Source organism: Bos taurus, chromosome 23 (genome assembly GCF_002263795.3).
Source record: "Bos taurus isolate L1 Dominette 01449 registration number 42190680 breed Hereford chromosome 23, ARS-UCD2.0, whole genome shotgun sequence".
Classification (NCBI taxonomy): domain Eukaryota; kingdom Metazoa; phylum Chordata; class Mammalia; order Artiodactyla; family Bovidae; genus Bos; species Bos taurus.
Window position 1 is genome coordinate 6,043,127 of NC_037350.1, and position 19,834 is coordinate 6,062,960.

At 39.4% G+C, this 19,834-nt stretch overlaps 1 protein-coding gene across 4 annotated transcripts in view; it reads right to left on the minus strand.

Moving 5' to 3' along the window:
* Positions 1-19,834, minus strand: part of TINAG (tubulointerstitial nephritis antigen) — a 106,090-nt gene that overhangs the window by 13,836 nt on the left and 72,420 nt on the right. For all 4 annotated transcript variants that reach the window (XM_005223240.5, XM_010818036.3, NM_001035107.2 and 1 more), the window contains 1 exon segment: positions 3,909-3,954. In XM_005223240.5, coding sequence (XP_005223297.1) covers positions 3,909-3,954 — 46 coding nt within the window.

Below are 19,834 nucleotides of genomic sequence, written 5' to 3' on the forward strand. Positions count from 1 at the left end.
CTCATCTCTTACAAGCAGTTTCTCAGAGCTATCTGAGAGGCTGTCTCCTGGGCTATGGTCCTTATTTTGCCCGAAATAAAACTTAACTCACAACTCTCACATTGTGGGGCTTTTTGGACAAGTCTTTTATATAAAATGGCATAATATTTGTGTATAACCTGCACACATACTCTTATATACTTTAAACCATCTCTAGGTTACTTACAATACCTAATGCAATGTAAATGTTATGTAAAAAGTTGAAAAAACAATATAAATACTATATAAATAGTTGTCAGTGTACAGCAAATTCAAGTTTTGCTTTTTGAAGCTCTGTAGAATTTTTTAAATATGTTTTGTTGAATCTGTGGATGCAGAACTGGCAGATATGGAGGGCTAACTGCATAGATATTGACACTGAGATTATTTCCTAAAGAAGGTCAATCTTTTCTTCTTTAAGAGTGATATGGTGAAGAATGGAACCCCTCAATTTAGTCAAGAACTGAGCAGGGTCAGGGCTACAGGAAAGTTTGGTTAAACTTAGTTTTGTGTGTGTGTGTGTGTGTGCCTGGTTGCAAATATTTCAAGGGCTATGTCTACCACGTGCATGTTTCAGGCTCTCTTCAGGCTTGTCCTTCCCCACTTCTGGCAGCAATGTAGACACTCTGTCTTCCCCTTCCCTTAACTACTCATAATATCCCAGCATTCAGAAATATTCCAGGAGGCTCAAATAATATATTCTCTTTCAAATATTATAAATATTAACTGTTGAACACTAATGTTAATTATTGACTACCTCAACTGTATTTTAATAAGGAAAATGATATTTTAGAAAGCTAAGTTTAAATACAAAAAAGCATCATTCTATTCAAGGTCATGTGTGCATGCCTACTAAGTTGCTAAATCATGTATGACTCTTTGTGACCCACCAGGCACCTCTGTCCATGGGATTCTTCAGCCAAGAATAATAGAGTAGGTTGCTATGCACTCCACAAGGGGATCTTCCCAACACAGGGATCCAATCCATGTCTCCTGCATTGCAGGCAGATTCTTTACCACTGAGCCACCTGGGAAGCCCATACTCAATGGCATAACACCTCTATATATCAACAAGACAAATACAGGTGGTGACCACACACTTGGGTGACTGATTTTTTGTGAGTGCCTTTTGGAAAAATCTAATTAACAAGAGTCACTCGAGTGAGCACAAGCCCTAATATTTAGTATTTTGTAAGTTATAATTTGCCTTCTAATGCATATATTCAAATTAAAATTCTATGATAAATAGACATATTCCAGTACTCTTGCCTGGAAAATCCCATGGACAGAAGAGCCTGGTAGGCTGCAGTCCATGGGGTCACTGGGAGTCAGACACAACTGAGCGACTTCACTTTCACTTTTCACTTTCATGCATTGGAGAAGGAAATGGCAACCCACTCCAGTATTCTTGCCTGGAGAATCCCAGGGACAGGAGAGCCTGGTGGGCTGCCGTCTATGGGGTCACATAAAGTCGGACATGACTGAAGCGACTTAGCAGCAGCAATAGCAGCACCAGCAGCATACAGTAGTCATGTATGGATGTAAGAGTTGGATTATAAAGAAAGCTGAGCATCAGAGAATTAATGCTTTTGAACTGTCATGTTGGAGAAGACTCTTGAGAGTCACTTGGACTGCAAGGAGATGCAACCAGTCCATCCCAAAGGAAATCAGTCCTGAATATTCATTGGAAGCACTGATGTTGAAGCTGAAACTCCAATACTATAGCCACCTGATGCAAAGAACTGACTCATTGGAAAAGACCCTGATGCTGGGAAAGAGTGAAGGCGGGAGGAAAAGGGGATGACAGAGGATGAGATGGTTGGATGGCATCACCGACTCAATGGACATGGGTTTGAGCAAGCTCTGGAAGTTGGTGATGGACAGGGAAGTCTGCCATACTGTAGTCCATGGGGTCGCAAAATGTCAGACACGACTGAGTGACTGAACTGAACTGATGATAAACAGCATTACCTAAACTTTATTTCTGACAGAATAAAGGCTGTATGGAGTTTCCCTAGTGGCTCAGCAGTAAAGAATCCAAGCGCAATGCAGGAACTGCAGGAGACACGGATTCTATCCCCGGGTCAGAAAGATTCTTTGGAGGAGGGCATGGGAACCCACTCCAGGATTCTTGCCTGGAGAATCCCATGGACCAAGGAGCCTGGTGGGCTACAGTCCATAGGGTCACAGAGTGTGACATGACTGAAGCAACTTGGCACACATACACACAAAGGGTACATGTTATAAGGACCTAGGATAGTTCATCAAAGTTTATTGTAGTCAATCAGGGAATAATTTCAGTCTTCTTCAAACTGTTTCTTACATATAACTTTCTGTAATTTTAGGCTAATGATTGTTTTTTCTCAGTAAAGAAACATGTGTGTTATAAGTTGGTGAAAAAGAAAATAAAACTCTACATGTATATTCTACAAAAGCATCAACCATAACAAAAATAATGTAAGAATACAAAGTTGATTGACATATATGAGAGAACACTGATCAATTTTTTAAGTTTATATAGATGATAACAGACAAGATTTTATTTTTACTTCATTTTGAAAAAATACTGATTCACTGTTACAATTTGAAATAAGAAGAGTTGAAAAGGAAACTATAAGCAAGGTGAAAAGACAGCCTTAAGAATGGGAGAAAATAATAGCAAATGAAGCAACTGACAAAGAATTAATCTCAAATATATACAAGCAACTCCTGAAATTCATTTCCAGAAAAGTAAACAACCCAATCAAAAAATGGGCTGAAGAAATAAACAGACATTTCTCCAAAGGAGACATACAGATGGCTAACAAACACATGAAAAGATGCTCAACATCACTCATTATCAGTGAAATGCGAATCAAAACCACAATGAGGTACCATTTCACGCCAGTTAGAATGGCTGCGATCCAAAAGTCTACAAGCAATAAATGCTAGAGAGGGTGTGGAGAAAAAGGAACCCTCTTACACTGTTGGTGGGAATGCAAACTAGTACAGCCACTATGGAGAACAGCGTGGAGATTCCTTAAAAAACTGGGAATAGAACTGCCTTATGATCCAGCAATCCCACTGCTGGGCATACACACCGAGGAAACCAGAATTGAAAGAGACACGTGTACCCCAATGTTCATCGCAGCACTATTTATAATAACCAGTACATGGAAGCAATGAATGGATAAGAAATCTGTGGTACATATACACATTGGAATATTACTCAGCCATTAAAAAGAATACATTTGAATCAGTTTTAATGAGGTGGGTGAAACTGGAGCCTATTATACAGAGTGAAGTAAGCCAGAAAGAAAAACACCAATACAGTATACTAACGCATATATAAGGAATTTAGAAAGATGGTAATGATAACCCTGTACGCGAGACAGCAAAAGAGACACAGATGTACAGAACAGTCTCTTGGACTCTGTGGGAGAGGGCGAGGGTGGGATGATTTTGGAGAATGGCATTGAAACATGTATATTACCATAAGTGAAACGAATCGCCAGTCCAGGTTTGATGCATGAGACAGGGTGCTTGGGGCTGGTGCACTGGGATGACGCTCAGGGATGGGAGGGGAAGGGAGGTGGGAGAAGGGCTCAGGATGGGGAACAAATGTACACCCCTGGTGGATCCATGTCAATGTTTGGCAAAACCACTACAATATTGTAAAGTAATTAGCCTCTAATTAAAATAAATAAATTTATATTTTTAAAAAGAGTTGAAAACTATTACTATAACATAAATGATTACAATGGATTTCGTCCTGGAGAAAATACCAATATTACAAGCAATAGTACAGTGATTTAGGATATGACTAAAGAATATAAAACAGGGAGTAGAGACACAGATGATTCTAAAATACTCACTTCACAGCAGGAATTCAATTGGAAAGTGTTACATACCCAAAATTTTTCTTTCTGCCCCTGTGCTCCTCTTAGTGTGCCCCATCTAGAAATAATAATAAAAATTATTAGCATGGTTAAAAATACTTGAGCTGCATCTTGATGAAACACAAATTATTGTGGGAATTATATCTTTTCTATTTCCCTCTGTCCCACCATGTTTCATTATGGAGCTATCATCATTGCCTACATAAAGGTGAATGTACTGTTTCTTTTTAATCAAAACATCATTGACTTTTTAAGAGTCCACTTAACTAGTCCAAATGGCTTGAAATCAAACTTATTGATGAAAGGAAATAAACCTTAGGGCAGCTGGGATGCAAGGGTTTAAAGTACTGAAAGATATCTCCTCTCTACATCTCATCTTCTGAAACTCTACTAAAATTCTCCAAGAATACTGATAAAACCACAATGTAAATAAAGATAATTGCTGTAAAAGTGTGTTTTTGCAAAAATATTCATATGCATATATTATTTTATAAAATGGCTATATGACTAATGTGAAATTTCTCTATATACATGCGCATATGGAAATCAAATCCTATATTCTCAGTAAGTGAAGGGGAGAAAGTGGCAGAAAATGAAGAGAAATTAAAGAGCCTATTGATGAGGATGAAGGAGGAAAGTGAAAAAGCTGGCTTAAAACACAACATTAAAAAATCTAAGATCATGGCATCCAGTCCCATCACTTCATAGAAAATAGAAGGGGAAAAAGTGGAAGCAGTGACAAATTTTATTTTCTTGGGCTCCAAAATCACTGTGGATGATGAGTGCAGCCATGAAATTAAAAGATGCTTGCTCCTTGGAAGGAAAGCTATAACAAACCTAGACAGTGTTTTAAAAAGCAAAGGTGTCACTTTGCTGACAAAGGTCCATATAGTCAAAGCTATAGTTTTTCCAGTAGTCATGTACAGATGTGAGAGTTGGACTGTAAAGAAGGCTGAACACTGAAGAATTGATGCTTTTGAACTGTCGTGTTGGACTCTTGAGAGTCCCCTGGACATCAAGGAGATCAAACAAGTCAATCCTAAAGGAGATCACTCCTGAATATTCATTGGAAGGACTGATGCTGAAGCTCTAATATTTTGGCCACCTGATGTGAAGAGTTGACAAATTAGAAAAGACCCTGATGCTGGGAAAGATTGAAGGAAAAAGGAGAAAGGGGTGGCAGAGTATGAGACGGTTAGATAGCATAACTGACTCAGTGGAAAGTGAAAGTTTTCTCAGTCATGTCCGACTCTTTGCAACCCCATGGGCTATACAGTCCATGGAATTCTCCAGGCCAGAGTACTGGAGTGGGTAGCCTATCCCTTCTCCAGGGGATCTTCCCAACCCAGATCTTGAACCCAGGTCTCCTGCATTTCAGGAGGTTTCTTTACCAGCTGAGCCACCAGGGAAGCCCAAGAATACCAGAGTGGCTAGCCTTTCCCTTCTCCAGTGGATCATCTCAACCCAGGAATTAAACTGGGGTCTTCTGGATTACAGGCGGATTCTTTACCAACTGAGCTATGAAGGAAGCCCCTTCACTGACTCAATGCACATGAATTTGAGCAGACTGTGGGAGACAGTGAAGGACAGAGGAGCCTGGCATGTTACAGTCACGGGGTTGCAAAGAGTCAAACATGACTTAAAGACTGAATGATGAGGATGATTCTCAGTACTGGTACATTCTCAATGTAACAGATAACAATTCATTAACAAAAAAAAAATCAAGACTTAAAATACCTCTTCTTTTTCTCTTGATTAAAGCCAGGGACATAGATGTTACTAACATGTTCTATTTACTAATGAAATGTCAAGATTTGTCCAAGATCCCAGAGTGGGGATGTTGAACCACAACTCCAAACCCCATGTTCTTCTCAATATGTTATGTTGCTTCTCTTATAAACATTCAGTCCCCAACTACAATGTGTCATGAATGGCATGAGTTTTATGTGGAAAAAGCATATTGATCACCATTTCTATGTGCTTTGGTGGATTATGGGAAAATAATCCTATTCACATAAATTAATCCCTAATATCCCAAATCTCAACATCAGAGTGGTTTTCCATTGTATAAAAAACATTCTGGAAAAGATATGAATTTGTTGTTCAAATATTATCAGTATGTCCATTTCCCAGAAAGCTGTTTTTAATAGGGTATAAAAAGAATGATACTGCGGTACCATAGAAGTATTGTTTAAAGACGGCAGGTTTATTGTAAGGATATTGGGGGCATTCATGAGAATAAGTAATAATGCAATAATAATGATCAAATAATGGATCATTTGATCCTGTGACTAAGAGGTTATCTCCTCCTTCTTCCCCTGTGGCTCAGATGGTAAAGAATCTGCCTGCAATGCAGGGTACCTGACTTCAATCCCTGGGTCAGGAAGATCTCCAGGAGAAGCAAATGGCAACCCAATCCAGTATTCCTGCCTGGAGAATTCCATGGACCGAGAAGCTTGGCAAGCCACAGGCTGTGGGTTCGCAAAAGAGTTGGACATGATTGAGTGACTAACACTTTCACTTTTCAAACTGATTCAGTTTTCAAAATCATTTTTCAACTTTATAATTACATCTACATTCTTGTAACTTTTCTAAATAAGGTACTGACACTGAAAATTTTACCAGTCAAATGATTTGACCCCAAATATTCAAGAGTCATTGTATGCTTCTACCAGTAGATCATATTTGAAAGGTTGAGTTGCTCATTTTCTGCTCATGATGGCTATCATGTCAATTTCAGGAAGGTCAAATTCTGGACCACTCAAGAAAATGTTCTTTCAGGCGGTCAGTCCACTAATTACTTTAGTTATTTATATGAAATACAAAATACACAACTAAATAAGAAGAATCTAAGGAGCCACTTGACTCCAAAACAATATAGGCAGGAGAGGACCCCCACATCTGAGATCCATCAGACGTGGTAAGAAGTTGAGGTACATCATGCTTGAGGCACTAAAGAGCCTCACAGGAAAGAACTTCCATTAGAGAAAGAGGTATCTAGACACAATGAGCTCAATCCAGTAGTTAAACATTTGTCAACAAGGAGGAGGAGCCATTGAGAGTATAATCCATTCCCTGTCACTCAGATATGTCCAAATAGAGCTCCATAATGAACTCAGCTAAGTTTGGAGTTGGGGCAGAAACAGGTCAGGCTTTTTATTAAAATCTGAAAAAGCTATTTCACTAAAAGCTGTGTATGCCATAAAACACTTTTAGTAATACTCAAAAATAGAGGGTAATGATAGAAATGCATAAAAGTTTCTTTCCCACTTTGTAAGAGATTTCTACCTTCCTAGGCTCCACTGCATTGGGAATGGTGCATGGGAAGACAAAGCAGTATACCAGAAGGAATTGAAAAGACATAATGGCAAAATACACCATGAAGTAAGAATTGCATGTATCATAAGCCCATTTTAGATATTCCTAGCACTCTCAGAAATGCTGAGACTGTTTTGGAGCATGAAGATCCACAACTGCATATGGGGTTAAGATATACCAAAATGATGACTACACGATAATTCCATTACCAACAATCAAAGACTAACTCCAGTGGACCTTTGAATAATATGGGCTTGAATTGCATAGGGCCACTTGTGTGGAGTTTGTTTTCACTAAATACCTACTACAATACCACAGGGTCTGAGGTTGGTTGAATCCATGGATGCTGAAGCATGGGTGCTGAGAACAGCCTGTAAAGTCACATTCAGGATTCCAAGCATGTGGGGCTCGTGCTTAACCTCAGCGTTGTTCTAGGGGCAACCGTAATCCTAACAGCCCTAAGAAACAGCATTTTCTCACAAGGAAGAAGTGTAGTTGTATAATTTTTCTTATTCTATATCACTGGAAAAAAAGTAAATAAACCATTCTGTAGATATCTAAGAAGTAAAAACTTTCACTTTTGCTGTTTTTCAAGTGTCATATTTTTCATATGTTCCTAATATTTTTATGACTATCTAAATCATATTTTAATGATATAATAGCAAGCATTCTTATCTTATAAATCTATCAACTCTTTGGAGTTGCCTTAAATTTCTTTTAAGTAGTATTGCTATTTATTATCATTTTAAGATGCATTATTTTGAGCACCAATCATTTTTAACCCAGGGAGAAAGTCAGTGTTCAAATTATTATAAACATTCTCAAGGTAGACAGAAAAGTTCATTAAATCCTTCAATAAAAGTGAGAGAGGAAAAGGAAATAAGTAGGATAAAGCTGATAATTTCAGGGGTTTGGATGCTTGTGAAAAAAAATTATAAACAAAGGATGTTGACCTTTATGCAACATTCAGTCAGAAAGAACATATCACACCTCCGCACAGAAGCTATTGTTCAGTTTCCCTGTGTTACAGCCTCTGTGTCAAATGAAAAGCAAGTTTCATCCATCAGAGACTCTAACGTTTGCACGACAACCTTCAGCGATCTTTTCTTTCCTCTGTCTTCTGTGGACAGTTCCTAAGATGGTAACCAAATATCCCATAAAGTCACAAAGAAGTGTTATAGAAAGGTAGACGTGTGGGTTATTTTCTAAATATCCCAGGCTCTGCATGACTGGGAAGAATCAGACCCTAGATTATTAATATCATAGTGAATGCATATATATATATATATGAATAATATATAGTGAATACACACACACACACACACACATTTATACTTTCCTGAATTGTGGTACTGGATTTTGCTTGCCATTGTACCAACAGGTTGAAAATTTTAGGAATGTGTATATATTTTTACAAATATCTACTCATCAGACAACAAATGTCTTTGAGGACATGAGGATTTTCTTTACATTAATATTGCTCAAAACCTGTTTACACTCTTCTTTGCTTCCCTTGTGCCTGTTCAATTTGAGAAGTATTCACAAATATTTGTTTAAATAGACCAGTACCTTAACTGTCCTTTGCTGAGATTTTTCCTTTTTAAAATAAAGATGTTTTATATAAATTATTCCAATTTGGGGCGCTACCCCACAGGGCACGTGGGATCCCAGTTCCTCAGTCAGGCATCAAGCCCACGTCCCCTGAAATGGAAGGGGACCACCTTAATTAACTACTGAACCACCAGGGAAGTCCCTGAGACTGTTTCTTAGGGAGGGATGACTTGGGAGATTGGGATTGACATATACATACTACTATGTATGTGTGCATACGTGCTAAGTCTTCAGTCATGTCTGACTCTTTGTGACCCTATGAACTGTAGCCTGCCAGGCTCCATCTGTCCATGGGATTCTCTCAGAAAAAATAATGGAGTGGGTTCCCATGCTCTTCTGCACAGGATCAAACCCACGTGTCTTATGTCTCCTGAATTGGCAGGCAAGTTCTTTGCCACTAGCGCCACCTGGGAAGCCCATTGCTATAAATAATATAACTAATAAGGATCTATTATATAGCACAGGTAACTCTATGCAATGTTTTGTAATGACCTATGTGGGAAAAAAACCTTTAAAGAAGAGTGGATATATGGATATGCATAACTTAAACTCTGCCTTCTGGGTTTATCTTATATGCTTACTTTCAGGTCGTTCTGGAAACATTACTCTTTTGCATAATATTAAGTCTTTGTTAGAGAGACCATAAATTCTACAAAGTAAACATTAAAGAATGATATAAGATTTTGTATTGCTAAGGTTATTCCCTTTGAAAAGGATGTTATTCTTTTCAGACAACTGTACTAAATGATATTAGACTTCCTAAAATGCTGTTTTAAGTTCTGTCTAGATAGTAAAATCATTGGAACTAAATAAGTACTTTGTATCAATATAATATTTTAAATGATTTTTTCTCTCTCCTTTGGTTTCACTTGCTTTTGCCATTAAGACCCATTTGTCCAATGTTGGTCATCTTTGACATGGTAAATAAGAGAAAACTGAATGTGCAATTTTCTTAAAGTAATATTGATATTCCTATAAGTATTTTTTAATATTAAAGCACAGAATCTCTTGTGTACTTCATCCATTTATTTATGCCTTTATTCAGCAAACTACTTTTTAGTACAAAGAAAATATATCTTCTCCCTTCAAGATGCTGATTATCTAATGGGAGTGATGTTGGGAAATGAAAAACAAATGAATTTTTGTATCTTGTTCATGTCCCTGAATATGTTCCAGTGTCTTCTAGTTTATAATCTATGGGAACTTGAATAGAATTTGTATCCTACTGTTGTGTGAAATTGTATAAATCTTAATTATACTGAATTGGTTCAAAAATAAAAATTAAAAAATAGTAAAAAAAAAATGTCATAGACATGAAATACACAACTTAGAGAATATAGTCAATAACATTGTCATAACTTTGTATGGTGATAGGTTGTAACTAGACTTATGGTGATCATTTATTAATGTATAAAAATATTGAATCTCTATGCTGTATATTCAAAACTAATATGCTATTGTATGGAAAAATATAAGAATAAATTGAACTCTATAATTGCTACCTTTTTGAAAGAGTGTTTCACAACTTTTCTATAGGTTACAGATGAAGAAATTAACAGTGAGGGCAAAGACCACTCCTTTCACAGAGTGGAACAGAAATTCCTCAGGTGGAAATGGAGTGTAGAATTGTAAGCACTTAGTGCAAAGTCGCAAGAGAGCAGTGAAAAGGCTATTGCAGCCTATTCTCACAGCAGCACTTAGGCCGGGGGACTGGAGAACAGCGGTGGGAGTGGCTCAGCCCATAAGGAGCACTCCAGGCTATAATGCTTGGCATTTACAAAGCTGCTGATAAAGAGTCATCCAAATTTGGGTTGTCACATGATCCGGGGACAACTTTGGTGTTAGCATAGGAATAGATTCCAGAGGGAGGATTCATTCATCTTAATCCCACAGCTTAAGATGAATGTTGTCGTTAAAGCAAGACATAATGAAATGCCCAGTAAGAATGGAAGCTCTCTCAGGCAAATGCTGATTCTTTTAACGGTTGTGTCTCCAACTCCTGAAAAAGTGACTATCACAGAGGCAACCCTCAATAGACACTTTTTTGAGCAAGTACTGGGAATGAACAGGAAGGCATAGGTTTGAGAGTATTTTGGAGATAAAAGGGAGGGAATTTACTGGCTAATATATACCAACTGAAAGGGAGAAGGACTTGAGGCTAACTGCAGGATTTCAAGGTTGAATGAGCAGGAGGGTTCATCAAATATGGCAAATCTTGATGTACACGTCACATGATACAAAGATGTGTTCCTGACAACTGGGTTGACTGAGCAACACCAAGGCTGTAATTACAGAACTGCTTGTTCTTCTTGGGAGTTCTCTCTACTGATAGTGGTTCTCCTTATTAACTTTTAAATTCATGGTTGTTCAGGGGTTCTGACAAGTAAAACACTGAAATAGAGAAGGAAAGCTGATGACTTAAAATAATGGTGAAAGTGACTTTCTGCAGAGTGAGAACTGGGAGGAGGAAATTGCAACCCCCTCCAGGATGTTTGCCAGGAAAATCCCATGGACAGAGGAGCCTGGTGGAGGCTGGTGGGCTACAATCCATGGGGTCACAAAGAGGTGGATACAAGTGAATGACTGAGCACACACACACATGCAAAGTAAGGAATTCTGTGATGAGAACAATTATTTTCTAACCTACCAAGTCAAGATCATATTTGCTTAAGAATCAAGTTCTTTAAATCCAGCTAAGAATTTGGAATGACAAGAAGAAAAAAATATTATATTGATGGTAAGTATATTACACTCTGATCCAAATATCTAGATCAAAATGTTGCAATGTTTCAGATAATTTTCACTTCTGGGGTCCCAGCATTTATCCAATAGACTGAAAAGAGGAATTCAAACTCATGTTTTCTGGGCAGACCAGTTCCATATTAGTGAATACAGATCCAGACAGATAAAAAGCAAAGTTTCTAAACAGTGGACATGTAAAGAAATTTGATGCAGTACAGACAACTAAAACCGGAAATTTTGGAGGAAAACAGGGAACAGATACATTAAGAGAGCCTGATATGAAACTCCAACCCTTCTTATTGAGGAAATGAAAGTCAGATAGGATATAAGTATAAAGAAACCACCAAATGAGTTTCAAGTCATAACAATGATAAGACTACTCTGGATATAGGACTACACTTTTAAAGGTGAGACTACAGCCAGATAATTAGGGCTTTAACACAAAGATTTGAAAGATAACTTCAGTAATAATGAGGCAAAGATACACAGGGACTTGTTGTTTTATGAATGTTCTAGTGGCGACACTTAGTAACTTCATTCAAAAAATTACTCAGGCTTGGCGAGCATGGCCATCTTGAATAGGACGGAGAGCCATCACAAAGTGTTAATTAATGCTAGATCAGAGATGAATGAGAATAGTTTGCATGGGAAAGCAAAATAAAATGATGGTCTCCCCCATCCTCCTTCATTTTTCTACTGAAACAAAATGTCCATCAAGCCAGGGTTCACCGAATCTAAGATTGGCTATTTTGTTGATGCATTCTGCCAGGGAGCTATAAACTTTATCATTGGTTGAAATAGCATATGGAGATTTCTGAAAGATCAGTTTTTGTATGAAAGTGTCAAAGAAGATTGTATATTTTGTGTGCTCCTTAATTAGTCATCCAAACAACACTGTTTATTGAGTTGCAGGAATGTTGCTTACACTACCCTATTGTAATATTTCAGGAAGCAAAAGGATTGCTTAGTGTACTATCACATTTAATTTGACCTACAGAAAGGATTATGGAGGAAATTGATGACAAGGTTGTACTCAGTTCATGCCCTGGTCAGAACGGCCTGCTGAGAAACTGGGAGAAGTATTCCTCTGCATTTACTACGTTAACAGATTATGTGCGGAGATGTCTGCACCATGAGAAATGTGCTGGGAGAGACTGTAGGACCAAAACTATCCATCATCATCAGTGACAATGAACTAGGGTAATATCTAATGAAGCTACACTGTGAGGGAAAACTTCAGCCCTTGAATGTTGGGAATAGAAATGGCTTTCTATTTTTTTTATAAAACCTTAGCACTGAAAGGAGACTTTGGGTTTGAGTATATGACTAATAGGCTAAATCCGGTCCACAGCCGGTTTGGTTGTTTGTTATTTTATTTTACTTTTTTATTGGGGGAGAGTTGCTTTACAATGTTGTGTTAGTTTCAGGTGTACAGCAAAGTGACTCAGTTATGGGACACTCAAGCTCATTCATCTACATATTATTTGTGTCAGCAAATGGCAGAGTTGAATAGTCAAGATCAAACAATTTAATCTGACTGTAATCCAATTTATTTCCTTCACAGATAATGCAACTGAGGCCAAAAGAAGTTAAGTAACAGTTCAAAATTATGTAGTAAGTGGCCAAATTGCCCTAGTGTCTAAGGAACACAAGCAACAAAAAGCAGGACCAGAGGCAGAAATGGGTGGAGTCCTTTCCAGCTGTGAAGAGGGAGTGAATGACGGGACTTGCACAATTTGTAGCGGATGCCAAGGGAAAGGGGGTGCAGCTGAGAGAAGAGAAGGAGATAATGCCAGGGGTCACCCTTTGTGACTTCATGGAGGTGTCATGAAAGGCTTGGAGTGGGAAGGGCTGTAGGCAGCCCTAGAAGGATAATAGTGGTGATGATGAACAAGATGGGCTAAAACGAAAAGTGTGGGGATGGAGTCAGGAGGGACAGCTTGGCTGTGATAACAACATTCCATCAGGGTTGCATTCGCTCACATCCAGCCAACTCATGTATACACAGAAACATTATTAACCTAATTATTAGAATCATGGGGATGAAAATAACATTTGATACATTTATTTTGAGGATCAAATGAATTAAAGTTTTCGTTTAGATTCACAGGTAGTACATGGCATCCGGTCCCATCACTTCATGGGAAATAGATGTGGAAACAGTGTCAGACTTCATTTTTTGGGGCTCCAAAATCACTGCAGATGGTGACTGCAGCCATGAAATTAAAAGACACTTACTCCTTGGAAGAAAATTATGACCAACCTAGATAGCATTTTCAAAAGCAGAGACATTACTTTGCCAACAAAGGTCCATCTAGTCAAAGCTATGGTTTTTCCAGTGGTCCTGTATGGATGTGAGAGTTGGACTGTGAAGAAAGCTGAGCACCGAAGAATTGATGCTTTTGAACTGTGGTGTTGGAGAAGACTCTTGAGAGTTCCTTGGACTGCAAGGAGATCCAACCAGTCCATTCTGAAGGAGATCAGCCCCGGGATTTCTTTGGAAGGAATGATGTGAAAGCTGAAACTCCGGTACTTTGGCCACCTCATGGGAAGAGTTGACTCACTGGAAAAGACTCTGATGCTGGGAGGGATTGAGGGCAGGAGGAGAAGGGGACGACAGAGGATGAGATGGCTGGATGGCATCACTGACTCGACGGATGTGAGTCTCAGTGAACTCCGGGAGTTGGTGATGGAGAGGGAGGCCTGGCGTGCTGCGATTCATGGAGTCGCAAAGAGTCGGACATGACTGAGCGATTGAACTGAACTGAACTCACTCATCATCTATAAAATTTATTTTTTCTGCCACCTCTCCCTTTGTTAGTAAAACATAGACTTGGCCGGACCTTCTCTTTGACCTTCTCTTATAGAAGGAGTCAATCGTATCCTACATGTTTTTGTTCAGAGACATGTAAATCATCATAGCAACACATGCTTTTAACAAAACCTCCGAGTTCGTTCATCCATCAGAATTGTTATACTCCTGGAGCAGAAGATAAAATCCTGAGCCTAGATTACAACACAGTAAGCTTCTATTATTGGTCACAAATTTTATTTGGGTTTTTCCATAGCATCTTATGGAAAACCTGAATAAATCCTTTGGCCAACCTAATACATACTTTCTAAAAATGATTAGTGATTATTTTGAAAGTACTCTGTCTTTCAAGGTGCAATCTTGAAAGTTCACAAACATACACTTTACCTAACCTTCATGTGAACTCTATCATATTTAAAATTTTGAGGACAATACCTAACCTAGTGATAAAGAACCCACCTACCAATGCAGGGGGCATAAGAGATGCAGGTTAAATCCCTGGGTCAGGAAGATTCCTGGAGAAGGAAATGGCAACCCATTCCAGTATTCTTGCTTGGGTAATTCCATGGACAGAGAAGCCTGGCAAGCTATAGTCTACAGGGTCGCAAAGAGTCGGACGTAACTAAGAATGTAATGACATACCTACCATAGAAGGTATTAGATTAGAAAACAGAAATAAAACAGGATCATAATAATAATATACCAAGCTACAAAAAGGAAAAAGCTAAATTTGAAAGGTAGCACTGTGCCAGGGACTCATAATAAAGCTCCATCACACAGGCCTCCCAAATCTGAAGCATTCACAGGCATTAAAACTCATCTCATAAGGAAGGTAAAGTGCGCTTTCCCGGTACCCGAAAGCCACTCTCAGCCTTGTTGTAATCCAAGTTCTCCATAAATCTAGGGAATTGTCTATAATCACCTTCCACAATCGAAACATTTGTTCATGTACCTTGTCTTTCCTCGATATTTACCAAATAGAAAATTATTATTTCAAACTACATGTTTTACATAACCCTATAGAATTAAAATGTATGTGAAACCCATGTAAATGTAAAACCAAACTCCCAACTACCTGTCTGACTTTCTTGGTGCAAACAGAATCATACTATCTAACGTCATAAGAATGTTATCACATTTATCAAAGAAATAAAATTTTCCCTCCTATGGTCACATTTCTCTTTCCCTTCTCATTTTTATTCAATTGCTTGTCTTCTAGGAATAATTGGAGCATTGTCTAAAAAGAATAATAAATTGGAATGATAAGGGTAAAAGTACATCATGTCCTTGATCAGTACTCACTAATGCCCTAATTAGAATTAGCTTCATATTATACTTTTAAAAACTAATTCTTAAAACAGATTAAGGTAATAAATTAAAAAGTTCAGGAAAATACAATTTTTTATAGATATTAAAGAACATGTAAAATGAGTAGCCTACTAGGAAGCAGACACAGTGTCTTCTTAATCCTAACAACAGGACAGGGAGGAAACTGTTATTACTCTAGTGAGAAAACTGAGATTTAGAGAGATTAAATAACCTGCCAAAGATCACCCAGGGAGCAGGGCAAGGACCAGCTTCTGCACCTAAGCCTGTCTTTAAATTAAGTGTCCTTAATGCTCTACAGAGTTGCCTCCATAATCAAACTTAGTCTTTACTGTTCTGGAGCAAAAACAATCTTAGAGACCTTTGCGTGTTAGTGTGTGTGCATTAGTCACTATATCATGTCCTACTGTCTGTGACCCCATGGACTGTAACCTGCCAGGCTCCTCTGTCCATGAAATTCTCTAGGAAAGAATACTGGAATGGGCAGCAATTCCCTTCTCCAAGGAATCTTATGGACCAAGGGATCGAACCTGAGCCTTCAGCACTGCAGGCAGATTCTTTACCATCTGAGCCACCAGGGAAGCCCTATGCATGTGTATGTACACATAAATATGTGTTTTATGTATATATTTATATATGCTTTAAAGGTGTGTTTTAATGAATGTCAACAGAGATTTCAAACAGCTCTTTTTATTTAGTATTTTTTATTTAATTTTTATTTTATATTGGAGTATACTTGATTTACAATGTTGTCTTAATTTCAGGTGTACAACAAGGTCACTCAGTTACACATAAACATATACCTATGCTTTTTCAGATTCGTTTTCCATGTAGGTTATTACAGAATATTGAGCCAAGTTCCTTGTGTTATACAGTAGGTCCTTATTGATTATCTATTTTATTAATATATATGCTAAGTCATTTCAGTCATGTCCGACTCTGTGTGACCCCATAGACGGCAGCCCAACAGGCTCCCCCGTCCCTGGGATTCTCCAGGCAAGAACACTAGAGTGGGTTGCCATTTCCCTCTCCAATGCAGGAAAGTGAAAAGTGAAAATGAAGTCTCTCAGTCGTCTCCGACTCTTCACGACCCCATGGACTGCAGCCTACCGGGCTCCTCCATCCATGGGATTTTCCAGGCAAGGGTACTGGAGTGGGGTGCCATTGCCTTCTCCATTAATATATATAGTAGTGTATATATGCTTACCCTAATGTAATATAATCTCTCCCTTGCCGCCAACTTTCCTATTTGGTAACCATTAGTTTGATTTTGGGGCTTCCCTGATAGCTCAGTTAGTAAAGAATCCACCTGGAATGCAGGAAATTCCAGTTCAATTCCTGGTTGGGAAGATTCCCCTGGAGAAGGGATAAGCTACCCACTCCAGTATTCCTGGGCTTCCCTTGTGGCTCAGCTGGTAAAGAATCCAAAAGCAATGTGGAAGACCTGGGTTCAACCCCTGGGTTTGGAAGATCCCATGGAGAAGGGAAAAGGCTACCCACTCCAGTATTCTGGCCTGGACAATTCCAAGGACTGTATAGTCTGCGATGGACCACGCAAAAGCATGCTGGCTGTGACAGACCGCACAGAAGCATGGCCGAGAGAAGCTACCCCTTGCCCAAGATCAGGGGCAATGGCCAAGAGCGCCAGGCTGTGACAGCGCAGGAGCAGCCAAGAGAAGCTACCCCACATCCAAGGTCAGGGGCGGCGGCTGAGAGGAGCAACCCCACGTCCAAGGAGCAGCAGCTGCGCGGGCACAGGAGGGCCGAGAGGAGCTACTCCACGTTCAAGGTCAGGAGGGGCGACCATGAGGAGATATCCCTCGTCCAAGGTAAGGAGCAGTGGGTGCACTTTGCTGGAGCACCCATGAAGAGATACCCCATGTCCAAGGTAAGAGAAACCCAAGTAAGACGGTAGATGTTGCAAAAGGGCATCAGAGGGCAGACAGAAACTAGTCAATCTGATCACATGGACCACAGCCTTGTCTAACTCAATGAAACTAAGCCATGCCATGTGGGCCACCCAAGACAGGAGGGTCATGGTGGAGAGGTCTGACAGAATGTGGTCCACTGGAGAAGGGAATGGCAAACCACTTCAGTATTCTTGCCTTGAGAACCCCATGAACAGTATTAATAGGCAAAATGATAGGATACTGAAAGAGGAACTCCCCAGGTCGATAGGTGCCCAATATGCTACTGGAGATCAGTGGAGAAATAACTCCAGAAAGAATGAAGGGATGGAGCCAAAGCAAAAACAATACCCAGCTGTGGATGTGACTGGTGATAGAAGCAAGATCCGATGCTGTAAAGAGCAATATTGCATAGGAACCTGGAATGTTCCTATGTCCATGAATCCAGGCAAATTGGAAGTGGTCAAACAGGAGATGGCAAGAGTGAACATCGACATTCTAGGAATCAACGAACTAAAATGGACTGGAATGGGTGAATTTAACTCAGATGACCATTATATCTACTACTGCAGGCAGGAATCCCTTAGAAGAAATGGAGTGGCCATCATGGTCAACAAAAGAGTCCGAAATGCAGTACTTGGATGCAATCTCAAAAACGACAGAATGATCTCTGTTCATTTCCAAGGCAAACCATTCAATATCACAGTAATCCAAGCCTATGTACCAACTGGTAACTCTGAAGAAGCTGAAGTTGAACGGTTCTATGAAGACCTATACAAGACCTTTTAGAACTAACCCCCAAAAACATGTCCTTTTCATTATAGGGGAAAGTGAAAGTGAAGTTGCTCAGTCGTTTCCGACTCTTTGTGACCCAGTGAAGGGTAGCCTACCAGGCTCCTCTGTCCATGGGATTTTCCAGGCAAGAGTAGTGGAGTGGGTTGCCATTTCCTTCTCCAGGGGATTTTCCCAACCCAGGGATTGAACCCAGGTCTCCCGCACTGCAGGCAGACCCTTTACCGTCTGAGCCAACAGGGGACTGGAATGCAAAAGTAGGAAGTCAAGAAACACCTGGGGTAACAGGCAAATTTGGCCTTGGAATACGGAATGAAGCAGGGCAAAGGCTAATAGAGTTTTGCCAAGAGAACACATTGGTCATAGCAAACACCCTCTTCCAACAACACAAGAGAAGACTCTACACATGGACATCACCAGATGGTCTACACCGAAATAGACTGATTATATTCTTTGCAGCCAAAGATGGAGAAGCTCTATACAGTCAGCAAAAACAAGACCGGGAGCTGACTGTGGCTCAAATCATGAACTCCTTATTGCCAAATTCAGACTAACATTGAAGAAAGTATGGAAAACCACTATACCATTCAGGTAGGACCTAAATCAAATCCCTTATGATTATACAGTGCAAGTGAGAAATAGATTTAAGGGACTAGATCTGATAGATAGAGTGCCTGATGAACTATGGACAGAGGTTCACGACATTGTACAGAAGTCAGGAATCAAGATCACCCCCAAGAAAAAGAAATGCAAAAAAGCAAAATGGCTGTCTGGGGAGGCCTTAAAAATAGCTGTGAAAAGAAGAGAAGCAAAAAGCAAAGGAGAAAAGGAAAGATATAAGCATCTGAATGCAGAGTTCCAAAGAAGAGCAAGGAGAGATAAGAAAGCCTTCCTCAGCGATCAATGCAAAGAAATAGAGGAAAACAACAGAATGGGAAATACTAGAGATCTCATCAAGAAAATTAGAGATACCAAGGGAACATTTCATGCAAAGATGGGCTCGATAGAGGACAGAAATGGTATGGATCTAACAGAAGCAGAAGATATTAAGAAGAGGTGGCAAGAATACATGGAAGAACTGTACAAAAAAGATCTTCACAACCAAGATAATCACGATGGTGTGATCACTCACCTAGAGCCACACATCCTGGAATGTGAAGTCAAGTGTGTCTTAGAAAGCATCACTATGAACAAAGCTGGTGGAGGTGATGGAATTCCAGTTGAGCTCTTTCAAATCCTGAAAGATGATGCTGTGAAAGTACTGCACTCAATATGCCAGCAAATCTGGAAAACTCAGCAGTGGCCACAGGACTGGAAAAGGTCAGGTTTCATTCCAATCCCAAAGAAAGGCAACGCCAAAGAATGCTCAGACTACCACACAATTGCACTCATCTCTCATGCTAGTTAAGTAATGCTCAAAATTCTCCAAG